The sequence below is a fragment of the Giraffa tippelskirchi genome, chromosome 9 (genome assembly GCF_054371585.1).
Source record: "Giraffa tippelskirchi isolate mGirTip1 chromosome 9, T2T-mGirTip1v1.2.pri, whole genome shotgun sequence".
NCBI classification, from domain to species: Eukaryota; Metazoa; Chordata; class Mammalia; order Artiodactyla; family Giraffidae; genus Giraffa; species Giraffa tippelskirchi.
Window position 1 is genome coordinate 10429882 of NC_137283.1, and position 24441 is coordinate 10454322.

The 24441-nt window shown below is 37.8% G+C and overlaps 1 protein-coding gene across 8 annotated transcripts in view; it reads left to right on the forward strand.

The window, feature by feature from the left end:
- Positions 1-24441, forward strand: part of GOLGA4 (golgin A4) — a 111163-nt gene that overhangs the window by 74951 nt on the left and 11771 nt on the right. For 6 of the 8 annotated variants that reach the window (XM_081527235.1, XM_081527237.1, XM_081527238.1 and 3 more), the window contains 8 exons: positions 1011-5251; positions 6075-6196; positions 6608-6738; positions 14351-14464; positions 16672-16692; positions 16875-16943; positions 19638-19713; positions 21761-21864. In XM_081527235.1, the coding sequence (XP_081383361.1) occupies positions 1011-5251; positions 6075-6196; positions 6608-6738; positions 14351-14464; positions 16672-16692; positions 16875-16943; positions 19638-19713; positions 21761-21864 (4878 nt within the window). Of the gene's footprint in view, positions 1-1010; positions 5252-6074; positions 6197-6607; positions 6739-14350; positions 14465-16671; positions 16693-16852; positions 16944-19637; positions 19714-21760; positions 21865-24441 lie in introns of all 8 variants that reach the window. The other 2 variants (XR_014064601.1, XR_014064602.1) reach the window with 1 other exon arrangement.

Sequence of the window (24441 nt, forward strand, 5' to 3'; positions counted from 1 at the left end):
ATCCTATTGCTCTACTTTTACATTTAATTTTTCTCCCGTTTTCCCATATTAAAAAATAGTCCTGTGATGAGCAGGTAAGTATGTCTATCTCAGTGTGCACAGTGTTAAGGCCCTCTGTTCTTTCCCTTAACAGTGCATGAAATATTTGACCTATTAGGAATAAATTAATACTATTTAGACTTTTTAAGCCTTTTTGCTCTGATTTAGACAGTGAAACAGTCTCAGTTCTTAAATGCATATTTCTAAACAGTGTCTCATTAGCCCACTTCCAACATTTTGTAAGGTGGCATAGTCCAGGGGAATGAGTACTCAGGAGGCCTACATCTTTTCACTTATTAGCTTTATAAATTAATTATACCTTAATTTCCTTACATGTCACATGAAGAGATTGGATCTGGTAATTTCTTAATACCATTCCAGTTCTGACATTCCTTGGCTCTGCCTTAATTAGCTCTTTTTCCTTCAATCAAGATTGATATTTTCATGAGATAATATTTTACTATTACTTTTTGTAAACTACTTTGGTAAAATTTGGTAAATTACTTTGGTGTAAGTTCCTTCTTTTTGAAAAACATCTTCTAAGTAATAATTTTTGGTGTAAAAGCCAGATACATTATTTTTCTTTCAAAATTAAGTTATAAAAGTAATAGAATACTATTAATAGGCCTTTTAAAAAACAGAAAAAAATACTCATCTTTCTACCAACAGTTACTATTATCTAGTTTATCATTTTTTACCCCACTATCCATTCAGAATGGTTTTGAAAAATAGATAGTTGAAATAGCTACCCAAATAGAAAGAATCTGGAATTATGAGCTGTGTAAAAAATAGAATCTTTTTTTTTTATTACATGATTCCTTTAGGAACTGAGCACAGATTCTTTGTCCTTTCTAGTGTTTGATATGACATGTAAAATTGTTTATCTAAATTGTAATCTTTAGGGAGGTGTAGACATCATGTCATGTATATCATTGCTAATAAATTAAAAACACATCTGTTTTCATTAACAGAGAATTCTTGAATTAGAAAGTTCCTTGGAAAAAAGCTTGCAAGAAAATAAAAATCAATCAGAAGATTTAACTATTCATTTGGAAGCTGAAAAAAATAAGCACAATAAAGAAATTACAATCATGGTTGAAAAACACAAGACAGAATTGGAAAGTCTGCAGCATCAGCAAGATAACATTTGGACTGAAAAGCTCCAAGTCTTAAAGCAACAGCATCAGACTGAAATGGAAGAACTTAGAGAAAAGTATGAGCGAGAGAAAGAAACATTGGTGAAAGACAGAGAGACACTCTTTCAGGCCCACATAGAAGAAATGAACGAAAAGACTTTAGAAAAGCTTGATGTGAAGCAAACAGAATTGGAATCATTATCGTCTGAACTGTCGGAAGTATTAAAAATGCGTGACAAGCTAGAGGAAGAACTTTCTGTACTAAAGGATCAAGCGGATCTAGTGAAGCAGGAATTAGAGGCCAAGCTGGATGAACAGAAAAATCATCACCAACAACAGGTTGACAATATCATTAAAGAACAAGAGATTTCTATCCAGAGAACTGAAAAGGCCTTAAAAGATGAAATTAACCAACTTGGGCTTCTTCTGAAGGAAAAGGACAAGCATTTAAAAGAACATCAGGCCCATGTGGAAAATTTAGAGGCAGACATCAAAAGGTCCGAAGGGGAACTCCAGCAGGCATCGACTAAGTTGGAGCTTTTCCAGTCACTGCAGAACACAACGCATGAGCAGGCTAAAGTCCATGAGGAGCAGCTGGCCCAGTTGCAGCAGAAGTTGTTGGATTTAGAAGCAGAAAGAATTCTTCTTACCAAACAGGTAGCTGAAGTTGAAGCTCAAAAGAAAGATGTTTGTGCTGAGTTAGACACTCACAAAATCCAGATGGAGGACCTACTGCAGAAGCTTGAAAAACAGAATTGTGAAATGGAAGAAAAAGTGAAATCTTTGACCCAACTCTATGAATCCCAACTTAAAGATAAGAACACAGAGCAGGAACAGAGAAAGCAACTCTTAATGGAAAAGGAAAATGTCATTTTACAAATGAGAGAAGCCCAGAGCAAAGAAATAGAAATACTCAAACAGAAATTATCAGCCAAGGAGGACAGTATTCGTGTTTTGCAAGAGGAATATGAAGCCAAATTTAAAAATCAAGAGAAAAAGATGGAAAAAATTAAGCAGAAAGCAAAGGAGGTGCAAGAAATGTTAAAGAAGAAATTGTTGGATCAGGAAGCCAAACTTAAAAAAGAGCTTGAAAATACAGCTCTGGAGCTCAGTCAGAAAGAAAAACAGTTCAATGCCAAGATTTTGGAAATGGCACAGGCTAACTCAGCTGGAATCAATGATGCAGTGTCAAGACTGGAGACAAACCAAAAGGAGCAAATAGAAAGTCTCACTGAGGCGCACAGGCGAGAGGTCGATGATGTCATAGCAGTCTGGGAGCAGAAACTTAGTCAGCAAGCTGAAGAACTTCAGGAAAAACATGATGTCCAGTTACAGGAGAAGGAGCAAGAGGTAGCAGAACTGAAGCAAAAGATGCTCCTATTTGGGCGTGAAAAAGAGGAGATGAACAAGGAAATGGCATGGCTGAAAGAAGAGGGTGCTAGGCAGGATGCCTCGTTAAAGGAATTACAGGGACAGTTGAAGCAGAATGCTGCTCTCGTGGATTCTGTCACACAGAATGAAGCTAAACTAAAAGCCGAACTTGAAAAGCTGGAGGTTGACTTGAATGGCTCTCTGAAGGAAAACATTTTTCTGCAAGAGCAAGTAGCTGAACTGAAGGTGCTGGCAGAAAAAGACAGGCTCAAGGTTTTGGAGTTTACTGAGAAGCTGAAAACCACAGATGAAGAATTCCAGAGTCTGAAATCTTCACACGACAGCAGTAAGAAAAGCCTAGAGGACAAAAGCCTGGAGTTCCGAAAACTGTCCCAGGAGCTAGCAGTTCAGCTAGACGTTTACTCTAAGAAAACCGAAGCCTTATTACAGGCTAAAACAAGTGAGCTCATCGACATCAGCAGTAGTAAAATCAGTGCCATTCTCTCTAGAATCTCCCATTGTCAACAGCACACAGCTAAAGTGAAGGAGGCACTACTGAGCAAAACTTGCCAGGTTTCTGAGTTAGAAGCACAACTTAGACAGCTAACAGAAGAGCAAAATATACTAAATAGTTCTTTTCAACATGCTACACATCAGTTGGAAGAAAAAGAAAGTCAGATTAAGAGCATGAAGGCTGATATTGAAGGTCTTGTCACAGAAAAAGAAGCCTTACAGAAGGAAGGAGGAAATCAGCAACAGGCTGCCTCAGAAAAGGAATCTTGTATCACACAGTTGAAGAAAGAGTTGTCAGAAAACATCAATGCTGTCACCATGATGAAAGAAGAGCTTAAAGAAAAAAAAGCTGAGATCAGCAGTCTTAGTAAACAGCTAGCTGATTTGAATGCTCAGCTTCAGAATAGCATCAGCCTAGCTGAAAAAGAAGCAGCCATCTCATCACTAAGTAAGCGACATGATGAAGCACAGCAGGAATTGCTGGATCAAGTGCGAGATTTATCTTTGAAAGTTGAAACTCTGAGTAAAGAGAAAACGTCTGCTCTGGAACAGGCAGATCACTTGTCCATCAAATTCTCAGAGTGGAAGAAGAAAGCACAGTCAAGATTTACGCAGTACCAAAATACTAGTAAAGAACTGCAGATGCAGCTTGAGTTAAAAACAAAGGAAACCAGTGAAAAGGAGGAGCAGTTAACTTTATTGAAGGAGGACCTTGATCAGCAAAAGAAAAGATTTGAATATTTAAAGGGTGAGATGGAAGATAAGAAGAGTGAGATGGAGAAAAAGGAGTATAATTTAGAGACTGAGTTAAAAACTCAAACAGTGAGAATTGTGGAATTAGAGGAGCATGTTGCTCAGAAAACAATTGAAATTGAGTCCTTAAATGAAGTTCTTAAAAATTGCCATCTACAAAAGGATAGTGAACAGAAAGAAATGATTCAGAAACTCCAGCACATCCAAGAGTTAGGAGAAGAGAAGGACAACAGGGTTAAAGACGCTGAAGAAAAAGTCTTAAGACTTGAAGAGCAAGCATCTTCCATGAAATCTGAACTTGAATCTGTGAAGAAAGAATTGGAACATGTGAATTCAATTGTGAAAGGCAAAGAAGAGGAGTTAAAAGCTTTGGAAGATAGACTTGAATTAGAAGGTGCTGCGAAATTAGCAGAACTGAAGAAAAAAGCTGAACAAAAGATTGCTGCCATCAAGAAGCAGTTGTTATTGCAAATGGAAGAGAAAGAACAGCAATACAGAAAAGACAGAGAAAGCCATCTGAGTGAGCTAACTACAAAACTGCAGGAAAGAGACAGAGAAATTCACATCTTGGAAGAAAAACTGAAGTCCGCGGAAAGTTCACCACAATCAGAAACGTCAGTTGTACCCAGATTGTTGGAAAATGTGGCAGTGTGTACTGAGCAAGAGGAAGCAGATTCCCAAGGCTGTGTGCAGAATGCGTGTGAAGAAAAACTCAGTGTTTTACAAAGAAATTTAATTGAAAAGGAAATGTTAGTGCAGAGGCTGGAGCAGGAAAAAGAAGAGACAATTTCCTCTCATTCTGAAATACAGTGCAAATACCAGGAGCTCTTAATAAAGATCGAACAGGCTGAAGCAAAACGACATGAGGATCGAGTGATGATAAATCAGCTTCAAGAAGAACTTGAAGAAAAAAACAAGAAACACTCCTTGGTTTCTTCCCAGCATTTGGAAGAAGGAGATAAAAATATCACAGGGGCAAAGCAGAACTTGGAAAATGTGGTTGACAATGTCCAGAAAACACTCCAGGGGGAGGACTTGACCTGTCAGATCTTGGAGCAAAAAGTAAAAGAGCTGGATTCCTGCTTATTGAGAGAGAGGGAAGGACACAGAGTTGAAATCGAAGCGCTGACCTCAAAACTTGAAAGTTTACAGGCTCTGCAACAACAGATGAATGGAAAAAGTAAACCCACAGAAGTTTTGGAAGAAAGTGCTGAAGGAAAGTCCACATCACATGTGGTCCAGCCCAGCTTGCTTAGTAACATGGAGGCCGAGCACAATGACCTGGAGTTTAAATTAGCGGGGGCGGAGCAGGAGAAGCGGAAGCTGAGCCAGGAGGTGGTTAAACTGCAGAAAGATATTCGAGTGCTGCGGAAGGAGCATCAGCAAGAACTGGATATAATAAAGAAAGAGTATGAAAAAGAAATGGAAGAGAAAATCAAGTAAGCTTTTATTTATTTTATTTATTTATTGACTGTGCTGGGTCTTTGTTGCTGTGTGCAGGCTTTCTCTAGTTGCTGTGAGCAGAGGCTACTCTTTGTTGCGGTGCATGTGCTTCTCACTGTGGTGGCTTCTCTTGTTGTGGTGCACGGGATCTGGGCAAGTGGGCTCAGTAGTTAGTAGTGCATGGGCTCAGTGGCTCCGAGGCATGTGGGTTCTTCCTGGACCAGGGATCAAACCTGTGTCCCCTGCATTGGCAGGGGGGTCTTAACCACTGGACCACCAGAGAAGCCCCAAGGAAGTTTTTTTTTTTTCCCGGTATGATTAGTTTTAAGGTAATCTTCCTTAATGAAATCTTTTTTGTGTCTTAATACAGTTAAGTTTCATAACCTAAATTTGTTAGTATCAAGCATAAATATAGTAAGTTAAATACTGAAGACAAATAAAAGCAATTAAATTCAAGAAGCAGTGTTTTTCCATGTCTATTTAAGGGGAAAAAACCGTTTCCTTGCATATGAGATCATGATTATTAGGTACATAACCCAGTAATTATTTTTTGTTTTATTATTTTTAGTATTAATGTTGTTATATAATATAGATGTATATGGTGTATATGGTAATTTTAAGTGGAAAATGAAAATTCTCAAATCCTCAGGACCATTCCCTAGAGTTAATCATAGTTTTCTTGGCCTTCCCCAAGTGTTCTGTGCCTGAAGATACACACATGCGTGCTCACACACACACACACTCTTAAATATGGTTGATACCAGTGAGGTCAGACTATATGCACTGACAACAATCAGCTCTTCATATTTTGGTACTTAGACAGGAGCAGGAAGATCTTGAATTGAAGCACAATTCCACATTAAAACAGCTGATGAGAGAGTTTCATACACAGCTGGCACAAAAGGAACAGGAGCTGGAAATGACCATAAAGGAGACCATTGGTAAGTAAACTTTTGAATTCAATAAAAACCAAATCAGAATCAGTTAGCAGTGGCTATTTATAATTTAAGCTTATTCTTTTCACACTATGCTAAGTGCTTTATGTAATTATAGACAGGAGAAAAAAAATGATTCTTGCCGAAGAAAGTTCACTGATGGAAACTGTGCTGCCTGAAAGTGACTTGCCTTTCAGAGGGAAGGAGCGGGTGGAAGAACCTGAAAGCATTAGCTGATTAATTACCTGATGAAGGGACTTCTGGTCCCTGAGAAGGATACATTTGATCAGTTTGATCAGTGGATTTTAATCAAGTTTATTGATAATTTGGTACAAGGATTCTTACAGATACTGGGATATAGATATTAATTCTTACCTAATGTATTTTCTTGTATGTGTCCATTTTTTTATTTATTAGATAAAGCCCAGGAAGTGGAGGCTGAACTTTTAGAAAGCCATCAAGAAGAGACAAATCAGTTATATAAAAAAATTGCAGAGAAAGAAGATGATCTAAAAAGAACGGCCAAAAGATATGAAGAAATCCTTGATGTACCTTATTTTCTCTCTCTCTTGAAATTTAGGTGAAATAGATTTCATGGTAGTGCTAAAGAAGATTGGGCTGTCAGATTTCCTGTTTTTCTAATGTAGAGGGGTTTTTTGGGGGAGGGTGACTTCAACATTATTCAAATTACTATTTTTCCATTGTTTGCAGATTTATGAGGAATCTAATTGATTTCTGCTAGGTTTGTAGTTTTCTGATCAGTGTCTGCTTACCAGGCATACTTGAAGCAACAGTGAGTTAGTAAGGGGAAGAATGGATTTTCTTCTCTGTCTCCAAGATTCAGATCAAATTATAAGATCACCAGACTAAGAATTGAGAGCTTGTGTTTAAGACAGTGTGTGTATGAGCTGAACTGGGATCTTTCCAGGAGGGCCAGTTAACTTTATTTCATCCCTACCCAATTTGCATAGTTTTTGTTGATCTCAAGGGAGAAAAAAGATGAAAAAAAGAATACATCAGCCAAATCTTTTATATGCAGTTGAAACATAAATTCAGTATACTATTTATTCTACTAGTGGTGGATTAGTGTTGTCATTTTTATGTATAAAGATAAGCCACGAATGCTAGTGAGTATTCGGACTCCAGAATATTTTTGAATATAAAACAATGTAAATTATTCTTTGTTGGAGTGCAGATTCTTTAGTTACTGCAAGCCTTAGTTCACAATGTGCTGAGAAGCATTTGATGATTCAGTTCAGTTCAGTCACTCAATTGTGTCCGACTCTTTGCGACCCCATGAATCGCAGCACGTAAGGCCTCCCTGTCCATCACCAACTCCCGGAGTCTACCCAAACCCATGTCCATCGAGTCGGTGATGCCATACAGCCATCTCATCCTCTGTTGTCCCCTTCTCCTCCTGCCCCCAATCCCTCCCAGCATCAGGGTCTTTTCCAATGAGTCAACTCTTCACATGAGGTGGCCAAAGTGTTGGAGTTTAAGCCTCAACATCAGTCCTTCCAATGAACGCCCAGGACTGATCTCCTTTAGGATGGACTGGTTGGATCTTCTTGCAGTCCAGGGGACTCTCAAGAGTCTTCTCCAACACCACAGTTCAAAAGCATCAATTCTTTGGCGCTCAGCTTTCTTCACAGTCCAACTCTCACATGCATACATGACTACTGGAAAAACCATAGCCTTGACTAGATGGACCTTTGTTGGCAAAGTAATGTCTCTGCTTTTTAATATGCTATCTAGATTGGTCATAACTTTCCTTCCAAGGAGTAAGCGTCTTTCAATTTCATGGCTGCAATCACCATCTGCAGTGATTTTGGAGCCCCCCAAAATAATGTCTGACACTGTTTCCATTGTTCTCCCATCTATTTGCCATGAAGTGATGGGACCAGATACCATGATCTTAGTTTTCTGAATGTTGAGCTTTAAGCCAACTTTTTCACTCTCCTCTTTCACTTTCATCAAGAGGCTCTTTAGTTCTTCACTTTCTGCCATAAGGGTGGTGTCATCCGCATATCTGAGGTTATTGATATTTCTCCTGGCAATCTTGATTCCAGCTTGTGCTTCCTCCAGCCCAGCATTTCTCATGATGTGCCCTGCATGTAAGTTAAATAAACAGAGTGACAGTATACAGCCTTGGTGTATTCCTTTTCCTATTTGGAACCAGTCTGTTGTTCCATGTCCAGTTCTAACTGTTGCTTCCTGACCTGCATACAGGTTTCTCAAGAGGCAGGTCAGGTGGTCTGGTATTCCCATCTCTTGAAGAATTTTCCACAGTTTGTTGTGATCCACACAGTCAGAGGCTTTGGCATAGTCAGTAAAGCAGAATTAGATGTTTTTCTGGAACTCTCTTGCTTTTTCGATGATCCAGCGAATGTTGGCAATTTGATCTCTGGTTCCTCTGCCTTTTCTAAAACCAGCTTGAACATCTGGAAGTTCACGGTTCATGTATTGCTGAAGCCTGGCTTGGAGAATTTTGAGCATTGCTTTACTAGTGTGTGAGATGAGTGCAATTGTGCGGTTCTTTGGCATTGCCTTTCTTTGGCATTGAAATGAAAACTGACCTTTCCCCCAGTCCTGCGGCCACTGCTGAGTTTTCCAAATTTGCTGGCATGTTGAGTGCAGCACTTTCACAGCATCATCTTTTAGGATTTGAAATAGCTCGACTGGAATTCTATCACCTCCACTAGCTTTGTTTGTAGTGATGCTTCCTAAGGCCCACTTGACTTGGCATTCCAGGATGTCTGGCTCTAGGTGAGTGATCACACCATCGTGATTATCTGGGTCATGAAGATCTGTACAAAAAAGATCTTCACGACCCAGAGAATCACGATTTGATGATCAGGAATGGGTAAACCAGAGAATCCTGCCTTAGTCTGGCTGTGGCAGCAGTAGAGGTCTGAGCCAGGAACAGATTCTAGTAATAATTATTTTAAATATAATTGAAAAAGCTGAAATTCTGGGATATGTTACATGAATATAAATGTTCAGTTCAGTCATTCAGTCGTGTCTGACTCCTTGCGACCTGATGGACTGCATCACTCCAGGCTTCCCTGTCCCGTCACCAACTCCCAGAACTTACTCAAACTCATGTCCATCGCATTAGTGATGCCATCCAACCATATCATCCTCCGTCGTCCCCTTCTCCTGCCTTCAGTCTTTCCCAGCCTCAGGGTCTTTTTACATCAGGTTGGCAAAGGATTGGAGCTTCAGCCTCAGCATCAGTACTTCCAATGAATATTCAGGACTGATTTCCTTTAGGATTGACTGGTTGGATCTCCTTGCAGTGCAAGGGGCTCTCAAGAGTCTTCTCCAACACCACAGTTCAAAAAGAATCAATTCTTTGGTGATTTTTTAATAGTTTTTGAGGTATAGATTTTATTATGAAAGAAAATCTGAATAATTTCACATTTTCTTATACTTCCCTAGTGTATATGTGTGCAGAGCTTTAAAAAATATCATTGTTTCTTGAATGCTTAGAGAATGTTGGGATTGCAAGATACATTAAAGCTAGTTTTAGGTTCACCTTCTGTTTTTTCTTTTTTTGTTGCTTATTTATTTAATTTTTTGCAGAAGGAGAATGAGTTCAGCGTAGTTAAGTGATTTCCTTAAGACGACAGAGTGAGTAGTGGAGCGCTGCCTCTGTTCGTTTCATGTATTTTATAAAGGCTTCTCTTTAAGAAAGGAACTTGGGGAAGGGACAGTTAGATATCAGGGGTAGTTAAGTCAGGGAGCTTCATGTGCAGGGGACGGACCGTGCCAGAGCTATACCGTTCCCTTTTGTGAACTCTCTGTCTGAGTGTGTGTGTCGGGGGACCAGTAGCACAAAGTAGACTTTGCAGGTCACAAAACACCTCTGTAGGTAGAGAGGTCAGTGAACAGGGAGACAGGTGACCGTTGACCCCTGTACGGTTCCTTCTGGAAGATGTGGTGTTTACTAGAAAATAAATGGCCCTCCCAGCTTCAGGCTTGGAGCAGTAGAGCGGCAGAGACAGAAAGTAGAGGATGGGCCGGAGGAGTTGGGTGGACTCTTCCCCAAACCCTTTCCTGTACCTTAGACCAGCACTGTCCACTAGAAATACAAAGCAAGCCACAAATGGGATTTAAAGTTTTCTAGTATCCACATTAAATAAAGAAGAATCAGGTGAATTTAATTTTAATAATACAGTAACTGACCCATTATATCCAAGGCATTGTCATTTCAAAACGTAGTCAGTATAAAAATGATATATATACATTACATTTAACATTATATATATATATATATATTAATTCTTTGAGAGTCGATGTATTTTTGCATGTATAGCCTATCTCAGCTTGGATTAGCCACATTTCAAGTGCTCATACCTACTATCCAGGGTGGCCAGCGGCTACTGTATTAGACAGTGTGGCCTCAGACTTTCAGTGCCAGCTCCAGGACTGACTTGGTAATTAAATCAGCACTCCCCATCCAAACACCCAAATACATGCTCTGTCTTGAAGAATTTTTTTTTTTTAAAGAGTAAATATAACTAAAAGGTATTAGCATTACCAATCTGAGCACACACCATATTGCTTTGATTTTGAGACATATTCTGTTAACATTCTCCCATTTAAAAATTTCCAGAATTGGAGTTTTATATGAGATTTGAGTTGGACACGACTGAGCGTCTTCACTTTCACTTTTCACTTTCATGCATTGGAGAAGGAAATGGCAACCCACTCCAGTGTTCTTGCCTGGAGAATCCCAGGGATGGGGGAGCCTGGTGGGCTGCCATCTATGGGGTCGCACAGAGTCGGACATGACTGAAGTAACTTAGCAGCAGCAGCATGAGATTTGTATGTATTATGTAGTAGTGTTTTTTCCCTCTAAAAAAGCTATTATCAGATTGATGATTTATGTTAATGAAGACATTGTAGAATGCTATATGTTTGTCATCCATTAAAGTTATTGCAGGATTTGTTACTAGCAAAGTGGAACACAAAGACAGTTTCACTTTCCTGCGTTTACTGTCTTAGCTCACGTTCTTAGAGTTGCTTCCCCCATTGGAGAAGGCTGAGAACTTTGTCGTCCTTGATTCACCCCTACTGTCTTTCTCAGCCCCTAACACATCCTCGTTCACATCCACACACCTTTTAGGACATGAAATCTGTTTATCTTCCCTGACTTCCTAAGCAGAGACAGAACCTCTCTCCCTTTAACTGTGTATCTCCAGCATGGTCTCCAACATGTAATAGACGTTTTCAGCTGTAGTGTTTCATTGAATCACATTGAACGTTCCCCTCCTCTTAATTCCACCACTTCTCCCATGGTCCTGGCTGCTGTATTGCATCTGGTCTGGTCTGTTGTATTAATTTCCCAGTTGGTCTCTTTGCTGTTGATTTTTCATCTCTTCCTGTCAGAGTTATTGTCTATCTGGTAATAAAGGTGGGATCACATCCCTTGCCCTGAACACGTGTAGTGTCTTCCCTCTGTCCTAGTGCCCCTCCTCTGGGTCAGTCTGTGGTCCAGCCAAGCTCACCTTTAACTTTTTCCTCCTCGTATTTCACCTCTGCTCCCGCTTTTCCTGGAGCCAAGAGAGCTCATTCTGATACTTCGTGAGTTAGTCCTGCTGGCTGTCACCTCTCTTTGGACAGTTTTTTTAAGTTTTAAATTCAATTTGTATTTAGAAAAAAAAATTGAGTCACATATGTTCCATGGTTTAAAGATCAAAATAATATAAAAAGTATACTTGGAGGATGGTCCCTAATGAAAATTGCACCCACACTGTTCTCTGTATTCTATACCCTGTTCACTTTCTCCCTCCACAGGTGACCGTTAGTCTCTTTTGTAATAGTCCTGTGTTTCCTTATGCAGACAGGAAAAAAAAAACAAATTTTTTTTTTCCCAGTCCTACCCCAAAGTTAGCTTTTTGAATGTGCTTTTCTGTAGCATATTGTTTTCACTTAGGTTTTTTTGCAACCCTTTAAAACAGAATGAATTGCACCTGTCTTCCTTTGATACTCTATATTTATTTATATTTATTACTTCCTTTCCACATGTCATTTTTCTCATACATACATATGTGTGTAGGAATGTATTAATGTGTCTGTCCTCTCCCCTAGACTCTTAGTATCTTCTGGACAGGGATCTTGCTATCCATCTCAAGTCTTGAGGACCTAGCCAAATGCTTGGCACGTACTAGACACTTGGTGAATTTGAAGGCGGTGACACCTGCTAGGCAAGGGAGCACTTATTTGGGAAAAGAGGGTGGTGACACCTGAAAGGAATTGAGTCTGACAAGTAAGGGAGCTGACTGCCTTCCCAACCTCAGAGCAGCCTCAGTGGGAGGGAGGAGCTCCTACAGCTACGTTAGATACAAGACTGATTTCTTCTTGACATTTAGCACATTTTAGTGATTTGGCTTTGGTGTAATAGTCTTTAAAACATAATTTCCATGTATGTGCATAAATACTTGGATTAGTTTTTCTTACTGTTTTTACATAAGAGCAAGCAGTATTGCTCCCACTCCTCCCTTGAAGAAGGGAGAAAGCTTTTACAAAGGAAACCATAGAGCTATTTTTCAATTAGAAATGACACATCAAGGATTCTTTTCTAATTCTTAGTGGGCTTGCTCCAGATTGGTTTCTCCCAGCTGTCAAAGGAAATGTCAGACGTAGCTAATTGTCATATCAGAATCTAAGCCTAACCAAATTCGTAGCTGTAGAGGTGATCTTTCAAACAAAGCTGGACCACATCAACAAGACATCCACACAGTATATGTGATGTGATCACAGTATATGAGATGGTAGAATAAAAACAGTAAATAAGCCAGAACTGCGGGCACTTACAGATTTACAGTAGTTTCTGGTCAGTAGTGTGTGAGGGGTGGAGGCTACGTTCGAGTGCCTCCATGGCAGGTGTCGGAGGCTAGTTACGAGAGACCCCTGCTTTGCTTACGTTGTGAGAAGGGCTTCGATCTTTTTTTATTTGTTTGAATTTTCAAATTATAAGTTATGACAAGTTATAAGTTATGACAAATTATAAGTTATGACAAGTTATTTAGACTTTTGAGGTGTCTCATGGTTCATTTCTTTATTTTGTGCCTCTGGACCTGTTTTTGAAAATGATGACATTTCTTTTGTTAAATCAGATACCTGCTTGTGGCTGTTTTCCTGTTTAGCCTCTTACTCAGCAAACACTTGTCCTGTCTTCATTACTCAAATCTGATCAATATTCCAACGCCAAATGTTCTTTTAGCACAAAGGTTATTGCAAAATTTATAAAAGCAAGGAGTGATCTGGACTGCTTTGTACAACAAATGATGGCAATTATCAAGACAAATGAAAAAATGTTAGGATGGGCAGGCCTTTTAGCAGGGCAGTCAGAACAGAAGAGAGAAGGATTTGTCTGCCAAATTTTGTAAGAAGGAGTTTTCAACCAATAAGTCACGTGCTACTTTTGCAGCCTTGTCTGTTTTCTGCCAAGGTCAATGCAAATGGATACCTTACATTAGTTACTGATATATTGGACAGTTTTTTTTTTTTTCTTCAGAAATAGATTATAGTTGAACTACTGGTGTGGTTTTCAGTCCGATGTATAGGGGATGTGCAGGTTTGCTAACTAGGACAGAGAACCATCTTGACTTGTGCAGCCCACCCCAAGGAGCTGGGGGAGAAAAAATACCCATACTTCTTTTGATCAGTAAGTGTCTAGCTAGTTGAGCTGTGGTGTGCATAAAGCTAGTTTATATTGGCTATTTTATGGAAATTAAATCCTAGTATGGAAGTCTTAAAACATAGATTCTGTATTATAGTTCAGTCACAATGCTGTCACACACCTCAATGTTGCTTAAACCTGGGAACCCAAGTTTAAGGGTCAACTTGACAAGCTTTATGGGGTGGGGATAAGAGGACTAAAGGTGGGAAAAGTGATCCTAGGAATAATGAGCAGCTTTAAAAAGGGCTTGGAGTTAAAAGTGAGGCATGAATGGAAGTTTTCAGAGCACAGAAATGAATGACAATAAAAATAGTGGTTTATGTTTTACTTTTTTTAAAACTACTTTTTAGTTTTAAAAAATATATAGGTGTTTGCTTCTCCCACAGAGGTAGTTTTCAGTGTCATGTTGCTTCTTTACTGCATTCTTTTTGAGATGTTTGTTAACATATATATATTTTTTTATTCCAAAGGCTCGTGAAGAAGAAATGACTGCAAAAGTAATGGACTTGCAGACTCAATATGAGGACCTGCAGAAGAAATACCAGCAAAGGCTAGAGCAGGAGGAGACTCCCAGCAACGATAAAGTGAGGGGACCTGGACTGGGCTTTACTCAGTCCTTGAAAACATTGTCGTTTTTGTTGACTCGCCTACTACCATGCACACCTACCTCATCTAACCCTGACAAAAATCTTTCAAGAGCAAAGAGTCGCCTCTCTTTATAGAGTGTGAAACTAAATTTCAAAGAGACTAAATAAAATGTCGAAGCTCACAGGATAAATGTTGTATTGGGAATGTAAATCCACTCTGCCAGACTTCAAAACCTAGGTGTTTCTGTGATTCCAAAGCTTCTCAGGCTTCCCTGTGGAAAGGACAGCAGAGGACAGTTAACCTTGTAGCCCTGGGGCAGAGCCAAAAACGGTCCATAGAAAGTATCTCAGTTTTAGATTTTTATATTTTGTGCTAAAAATTCATATACATTTTATATTCTACTCTATAATATATCCTTATTTGTAGTCACATAAAAATGGTTTTAGTTATATACCTTTGAGAAAAACAGTGTTTTCTCTTCAGTTAAGGGACCAGTTGTAGTTGCAAGGGAATTATTTTGGAAAATTGGGCTCAATTCAAAGATACCTGGCACTGCATATCTAGGGTTTTTTATAATCCCAGTCTTTAAGTAAAAATGATGCTATGAAAGATGGACCATGTTTACCCTGTGGCTTCTTGACCTGCTGTGCACCCCAGCAAATGCATATCCTCAGGGCTTGTGAGCCCTCATTCGAGAGGCCCGGGCAGTGTACCGTCCTCCTTCTGATATGTTCTCACTCACCTAGTGCGGTCTTCATAACACTGTCAAGAGGGCCATGGGAGAGGTGGACACTGTTCATGGCTGCATCCTCCAGAGTTATAGAGGATTCATTGCAGAAGTCAGCGACCAGATAGTAATTTTCTAGATAACCAGTTGCATGGATCAGTTTCCCAAAATGGAGAGAAAAGGACTTTATAAACGGCTCTGGAGAAGGAAGTGGCAACCCACTCCAGTATTCTTGCCTGGGAAATCCCATGGACAGAGGAGCCTGATGGGCCACAGTCCATGGGGTCAAAAAAGAGTTGGAGACGACTCAGTGACTAAGCAGCAACAGCAAGACAGCTCTACCATGCTGGGCCACTTGGTGCACAGATTCTGGTTTTTAGCAATGAGTGAATTTCCTTTCTTTCTTCAGTAGCTACTAGTTACTTTTAATAGTTACTTTTTTTTATTTTTTAAATTTTTTGCCACTTGGTCACTCTTTGAACGTATTTGGTACTGTTAACTGTTGCTTCCTCTGCGATGGATACGTGTATTGTACTCTATACGGTGTTCTCCTCAGTATCAAATGAAGTATTAGTGTTGTGTAAAGTGGCCTTGAGACCTGTGTCAAGATGCCATAGAGTATTGAAACGCTGTGAAATTAATATTCAGGAGGTCTTTTGAATCCTTTAACTTGTAGCATAAGAAAGGAGAGAATATCCTTAACTTTTATTTCTGCTCTAAAAAATGTTTTTCTATTGTATTTTTTTTGAATTTTTATTCTTTTCCTTCTTGAGCATCTTTTGATGCTTCTGAAATGTCTTGAACTGTTTATCAGTGTTGAGTTGGGTGAGAAATAATTTGTGATATTGCATACAGTGGATTCCCAGAAATGGTCCTTTAGAATTTTCCCTGAAGAGCCCATATGTTATAAATAGATGTTAATATGTTTAGTTTTTTAAAATTGTATAAATAATAGATAAATATATTCTTGTTGTAAAAAAAAAACAAAGTCAGATAATACAGATGTATATAGATAAACCGTTCCTGGTGGGTGCCTTCTTTTCCCAAGTGGTCATCATTCTCAGGAGTTTCACAAGTGACCTTCTAGTTATTTTTCTTTGTGTTTACCTGTGTTTATGTATATTTACCTCTGGAGGAGGAAATGGAAACCTCCCTCAGTATTCTTGCCTGGAAAATTCCATGGACAGGAGCCTGTCAGGCTACAGTCCATGGGGTCGCAAGAGTGGGATACAACTGAGCAACTGAGCACACACGTGTCTATTTACATTGTAATAGTTTATATAGCAAAGTAGGCCAGGTTTAAAAGCAAGTAATTAAAGTTGTCTCATCTCAAATCTGACCACTCTCTTAAGACTGTAACACTGAATTTTTATTTCCTTGTAATTTCATATTGTTCCATTTTATTGTTTCTTGTAGATTTTAGTATAATTAGTATATGGACTTATTATTATTATTTTTTTTCTTCTCCATTTTTAGGTAACAATTATGGAGCTACAGGTAAGACTAGTTTTTCAATGAATTTGAGTGAAGGTAATCCATTTTCAGGAGCATTCTATATTTTAAGTTAAAATATGAAGAGACTTATTTTAACAAGGAAAAATTTACCAGGCAGTATAGAAATGTGTCCAAGCAATGATGTAACCCATATGCATCTCAGATCTGACTTTTTGTTCTTTCAGACACAACTAGCACAGAAGACTACTCTAATCAGTGACTCAAAGTTAAAAGAGCAGGAGTTCAGAGAACAGGTACAGGTCTAATTGATGCCTTTTATTTTGAAAATGACTTCCTTGATTTATATTAGTATATTCTTGGAACTCATGTAGCTAATTTTTAAAAAAGAACTGATCTGATACTCATTTAATAGTTGGTTTTCCAATCTTGTCTCACACAGGAAATTTTATTTCTAAATCTGAAAGTGCTAGGGGATATCTTTTTAAATTTGTGATCACGTATATTTAAACAAGAACATTTGCACCCTGTTATTCTAGTGCTTAATATTTTGGATAACAATTTGTATTTAATTTGTAATGACTTAAGTTCTATAAAAGAAGCTTTTATCAGAGGGAAAATACATTAACATCAGTCTTTACTACTTTTTCCTAGTGGTTATAATGTCTTGGTTTAATATTATTTGTCCATATGTTATCCAGTGATTAAATTTAAATAGGATCATGTGTGTACACCTAGAAGGATGCACAGGCATGCAGACACCAGTATATGTATACCTGTGGTGCATGATGCTTAGTCTTTTTCCAAACTCTGGAGGAAGAGTGACCTAAGTTAACTGGCTGAGTTTGAAGACTAAGTCTTGAGGAGTTTTCTGGTTTTTTACAATTCATATGTACATATAAATGTTGATAATTGTTGAAACTAGGTGATGGGCATTAACTGTAGTATACTTGCTGTATTTGAGTATGTTTGAAATTTTTCGTAATATTTTTTTAAAAATTCCCAAAGATAGATACTAAGTCCCAGTGTTACCTTATTTTTTTTTTAAATTTCCTAGTGTTTTTGCTTTTCTCATCTATTTCAAATTTACTGCTTTAAAATTCTCTTCTCTTAGCACACTCAAGTCTTCAGACTGTCCTAGCATAACAGTTTTTGTACTGATTATTTTTATAGTAGTAAACACATAAAATTGACCATTTTAATCATTTTAAAGTGCACAGCTAATTGACATTTAGTTCATTCACAGTGTTCTGAAACCATTGTGATTATCTAGTCCCAGAACATTTCATGACCCTCAAAAGAAAAAACCCTGTACCCATTAAGTATTCATTCCCCATTACCTCCTCCCCAGTATCTCACAACCACTTATCTGCTTTTTGTGTCTGTGGATTTACCTATTCGGAGTATTTTATATAAGTGTGCTTAGTCGTGCAGTTGTGTCTGACTCTTTGCGAGCCCAGGAACTGTAGCCCACCAGATTCCTCTGTCCATGGTGATTCCCCAAGCAAGAATACTGGAGTGGGTTGCCATGCCCTCCTCCAGGGCATGCTCAACTACTCAAAATACCTATTCTGAGTATTTTATATAAACAGAATCATATAATACATGACCTTTCTAACCTAGCCCCTTTCACTTAGCATAATGTTTTTAGGGTTCATCTATGTTGTAATATTCATTAGTACTTTACTCCTTTTTCTGATGGAGTAATAATATTTCATTGTATGGATGATACTACAGTTTGTTCATCATTTGATGTATGTTTGGATTATTTCTTGTTGCTATTCAGTCACTAAGTCGTGTCTGATTCTTTTACTCCATGGACTGCAGCATGCCAGGCTTCCCTGTCCTTCTCTATCTCCTGGACTTTGCTCAAATTCATGTCCATTGAGTCAGTGATGCTATCTAACCAACTCATCCTCTGCCACTGCCTTCTCCTTTTGCCTTCAGTCTTTCCTAGCATCAGGGTTTTTTCCAGTGAGCTGGCTCTTCACATCAGGTGGCCAAAGTATTGGAGCTTCAGCTTCAGCATCAGTCCTTCCAATGAATAGTAAGGGTTGATTTCCTTTAGGATTGACTGGTTTTATCTCCTTGTAGTCCAAGGGACTCTCAGGAGTCTTTTCCAGTACCACAATTCAAAAGCATCAGTTCTTCGGTGCTCAGCCTTCTTTATGGTCAGCTCTTACACCGGTGCATGATAACTGGAAAAACCATAGGTTTGACTATACGGACCTTTGTTGGCAAAGTGATGTCTCTGCTTTTTAATACAGTGGATTGTTTCTACCTTTTGCTGATTGTGCATGGCGCTGCTAGGAACATTGTTTACAAGTTTTAGTTTGAACACTTCTTTCCGTCTTTTGAGTTATGTACACAGTAGTGGGATTGCTAGATCATATGGAAGTTACTTGCTTAGCTCTTTGAAGAGCCTTCAGATGGTTTTACGTTGTGGATACTATTTTACATTCTGATCAGTAAAGTATAAGAATTTCAATTTCTTCACATCCTCCCCAGCAGGTGTTTTGATTATAGCTATCCTAGGTGGTATGAAGTGCTGTCTCATTATGGCTGTAATTTGTACTTCCCTAGTGACTGATGATGTTAAGCATCTTATCATTTGTGTATTTTCTTCAGGGCAATGTCTTTTGTTCATTTTTAACTTGGGTTATTTGTTTTTTGTTGTTGCTGAATTTGTAAATATTCTTTATATATTCTAGATATGAGTACCTTAATAGATATATGATTTGCAGGTATTTTCTCCCATTCTGTGGGTTGTCTTCAGTTTCTTGATAATGTACTTTGAGGCACAGAAATTTTATGATTTTCCTTTGGTTGTCTCTGCCTTTGGTGTCATATCTAAGAAACCATATGTATTAATTTTTTTTGGTCTATATTCTGTATTCCACATTAAAACAATCTAGTGGCTATAGCAGTCTTTTTTTTTTTTTACATTATTTCCATATGAATCTTGTGATTGAAATATTTGTTATTTTTAGATTCACAATTTAGAAGATCGTTTGAAGAAATATGAGAAGAATGTATATGCAACAACTGTGGGGACACCTTACAAAGGTAGGAATGATCTCTCATCATGTTATCCATGGATATCTTGTGTTGGGGGACTTCTGGATGATTTTTATTTTTGTCTTTGCTAATCTCATTCTTTAGAAGGAATATATGTAAATTCATCAATAACAGCTAGTTTTATAGAAAGAATAATAGTAATCTAAAGCAAAATTAATGTATATTTGTTGTTTGGAAAAAAATCAGTATAGCCATGTATAAGTGAAACTGCAGGTTCCCACTTCGTTCTCCACTTTCCAGATGGACCTAGTTTACGATTTGCATATATTTTTCCAGACTCTTCTCTGTATATGCAAACATTTATATAACCCACTACATGTACCCATATAAACACAGAGTTACATATTTTAAATGCTTCTGGTTTTGTTTTGTTTTTACTAATTACAGTAATATTAATTTCTATATTTAAACCAGGATTTAAGGAGAAAAGAATTTCATAAAAATAACTTATTTCAGAGTGTCGAAGGATGATTTGGAAGTATTATTGTCTTGACTTAAATTATGTATGCTGCTTACAAAGGATTCTGAAGATGAGCTTGAGTCTTTATGTAGTTGTTCCCTTGAGATAGTCATGACTTTGAATAATCTTGTAACAATTTCCCATTCTCAGTTGTACAGCCTCACTATACTAAGAATAGTTTTATTTTGCTAAATGTTTTGTAAAGCTTTCTGCTTTTTCATATAAGGCACTCAGGCATGAATCTAAGCCATTTCACATTCTTTTGTGTTTTTGAAAGCTCTTACTTATTGTTATGAAATAGCGTAAGATATTATACAATTTTTAATTAAACAAGGACTTGCTTTAGATTCTTCCCAAAACACACTTCAAAAAGAAGAGAAAACCAACTTGGATGTTTCCTATGGCTCATTGCAGAGAAGACTCTTGCTTCAAAGACTGTTTTCCATAGCTAAGTCAACATATGTGATTCTTAGCATAGAACTGCTGAATTTGTGCCCAGCAGTACATAAAGAATATACTATTGATTCTTTTTTTTTAGTTTCAACTTAAGGATTTCATACTTAATCTTTCATTTTTTTTTCAGTTTTAAATTGTAAAATGAACACCTATGTACAGTTTTTTAATAACTGACACACATATAGTACTAAGTGTTAGGCACTGTTATAAAACAGTTTGTCTGTTTTATAAGCTCACTTATTCCTGTCAACAATCCTAGCAATCTGGTTGAATTTGCACATTAATCTCTTTGCTATGTTTTTAGGTAGTTCTTGGTGCAGAAGGCTTTTCAGATTACCTAGTGTGCCAGTGTACTGGAAGTGAATGCTAGTATAGACTTCACATAGTACAGAATTATGAATTTATTCAGATTAAAGTTTTTCATACTGTGATTTCATATACTTGAACTGTATTCTTTATTTTTAAATTGAAATGAAGCTTGATCTAATAGATGAACTATATATTTTGTGACAGTCTTTAAGATGTTGAATCAAAGTATTTGAAAACCACTAAAATGGCATTACTACTTAATGCATTTAAGTTATTTTATCTACCTTATGTTTCAAAACAGTTTAGAAAACTTGATTTAAACTTCAGTGCTTTTAGGTTTGGAATACTAGAAAAACTAAAATACTATTCTGAGCTACTGAACTCCTTAACAAAGTAAAAATAATTGTTCATTTTAGTCACCATAGAATATCTGAAGCCAACCACATAGTATTTAGGAGAGAAATACTGGTTTTAAGGAATCTTTGTATACCCTAGACCTCGTCTTTTTAAATTGTCATGCCAGAAAGATGAAGCAGAAGGGCAAGGCTTGGAGGAGGGGGAAGATGTCAGAAATAAAACTGCTGTAATAATACTTGTTTTCTCTTCTAAAGGAAAAATACCAGTTGGAATGCTGTATACATTATCGTACATAATGTATGTACATATTGTAATGCAATCTAATACAATACAGTTGATACAAGAGTAATGCCTCTCTCTTTGTTCCTTTGTTTTTTAGTTTATCTTTTTCTAAGTGCTAAGTAGCTTATGTGTTTTTCTCTTTACAGTTTAATCTGTTTGTTTGTTTGACAGGTGGCAATTTGTACCATACTGATGTCTCACTCTTTGGAGAACCTACCGAGTTTGAGTATTTGCGCAAAGTGCTTTTTGAGTATATGATGGGTCGTGAGACTAAGGTATAAATCGTGTCTGGTGATTTGTCATGTGGTTTAATTTAGAAGGAAATGTATCCCATTTTTAATACACATATTGATGTTGTGTGTTTACTGCTGGCAGACCATATATGCTGATAGTAGGCAATAGGTAATTGTGTTATTGCTCTGAATTTGCAAAAGTGAGTTGGCAAATCTTGCTTATATTTGTTACATTTATAAAATATTAATTTAAAAATACTGATTGTTGATGCTAAATAATAAAGATCAAAATTTCATTAACTTAATACTTTGTGAAGCATGTGGCTATTTTTGACTTCAGATCTTAAGATTAGGAGATGAAATTTCATTTTCATGGAGACTTAAGGGTAGCGTGGATAATGTTGGAAATGGTCCTAATTAAGAATAACTATGTAGGGGTATTTAGAAATATTGTACTTTAGTCAGTGTAAGAAAGTCATTCTTGTACATATAGAATATTGATCATTTAAAAATGACCACACTGCATAGGTAATAATGCTTGGTTAATTTGTTTTCTAGGGTGTTAAATTTGCTATAAGTTATAGCAAATTATATATCCCTTATAGTGTGGAGTCTAGTCTTATTGTTATTTGTATCCCTGCAGTGTTTTTAAAAGCCTTATATTGGACATTTTCTAAATACATCTTTAATTGAATTAAATATACTTAGGGAAATTCATGGCCTTTCTTAAAACAAAATTTTTCATTTGAAGCAGTTTCTGTTTTTGATACTGTTTCAACTTTTTACCTTCATGAATTTTTACATTATCCTTATATGTTAGTTGAGAATGGGATAATGAGTTTTCTAAGAAACAGGCAGTCATTGTTTTAATTTATGGGTTTGTGGGAGTTACTAAGTGCTAAATTCAGGAATTAAGACAGTTCAGGGGTTGTTTTGCAAATAAGACCTAAAAATAGGGGCATAAAAAATCTCTTAAAAGAATATTAAGAATTTATAGGTTGTAGATTCTGCTGAACATCAGGAATTACAGGGCTAGAGATCGTTTGAATCCTTGATACAACAGAAATGCTTAGTGTATGGGATAGTTCAAGTTAAAGAAATATCCAGTGTGATCCTGAATGTGCGTCATAGGATGGATGTATTAACTCACCGTAATTCAGTGCCTTTTTTTCTTAAGAACTTTTTTTTTAATTCAAAGGATAGCTAAAACTGAATTTTCTCCTTATCTTTAAAAAACAAAGCTAATGAAATGTAACTTTCTGTTGTTATGCCCTTGTTGGATAGCAGCCTGTATTTGAGGTGGCTTAGATAAAGTTACCTTGTTATTGCAGGGAAGGGGGAAAAGCATTTCTTTAAGAAAAATAGCCTCTCAGAAGTTCAGCTCCTTTGGTGTATTTGTGAGTCTAAAGCTATGATCCCAGAGTTGTTGCTAAATTAATTATTTAGCCTTTTCTCAATCTGTGAAATGAGAGTGTGATTGCCTCAGCCTGTGTGTTCTGGAGGTTGCAAGCATGTATGGGGTGAGATCCTTTCAGAGTCTGATTCCTAAAGAAAGGCTCAGGCCAGCAGGAGTTACCTTCTGGAGTGGGGCCAGTTCAGCCAGGCCTCAGCCTGTGCTTTTGGAGCTCTGCAGTTATCCTGGGCTGTGACCTGGGAGACAGCTCTAAGGGATGTTTTTGAGGCCCAGGCAGCTGGGGATCTGTGCAGAGGAGGTGCTCTGTGAGCTGTATCTTCAGCATTCAGTGTGCTTTTCTGGTAACTAAGAATGCTGCTGCTGCTGCTAAGTCACTTCAGTCGCGTCCGACTCTGCGCGACCCCATAGACGGCAGCCCACCAGGCTCTGCCATCCCTGGGACTCTCCAGGCAAGAACACTGGAGTGGGTTGCCATTTCCTTCTCTATACTGAGAATGAGTAGTCTTTCATTCTGCCATGACATTTTATAAATCAATATTGAAAATTGGTAGTAGATACTCAGTTTAATTTATTGCATATTTATTGAACACTTACTGTATGTGGCCCAATGTTTATCGCCATGATGGATCTGGAGATGAAAATGGATACCATCCCTAATTTTAAGTTGTTTACCATATAGTGGGAAGGTGGAGCTGTTCTCACTAGGCACAGTGTGATACAGAGTATAGCAAATCAGTGTGATACAGGCTCTGAAAAGCAGCATCCCCATATTTACTTGTGAGGAGGTCAAGGGCATCATGGGGAAGGAGGTGTGTATACAGGCCTTTACAAGGGGGAATAAATTTTGATAGATGAGCTCAGACAGGAGGAAAGCCCAGACAGAAAGTCCTAGACAGGAAACTGAGTGTGGGCTTTGGAATGACAAGGAGTCTGCTCCAACTAGAGCACTGCCTCTGTGATGTGGAAGTGACTCTGCTTAGGGCTGCAGGGTGTAGATGGCCTGGAGTATTTGAGGATTCTACCTGTAGGTTATTGGAGGGTGGCCCTGAATATTTTCAAGCAAGGGTTGACACACTCAAAGGTAGACACGATGTCTATCTTTAGACATTTTTTTGTTGTTGATTTGCCCAGGTCCTATATATTAACAAGGAATTTGAAATGGAGACCAGGCTGTGGTTTTAGAATGAGCCAGAATACATTAATGG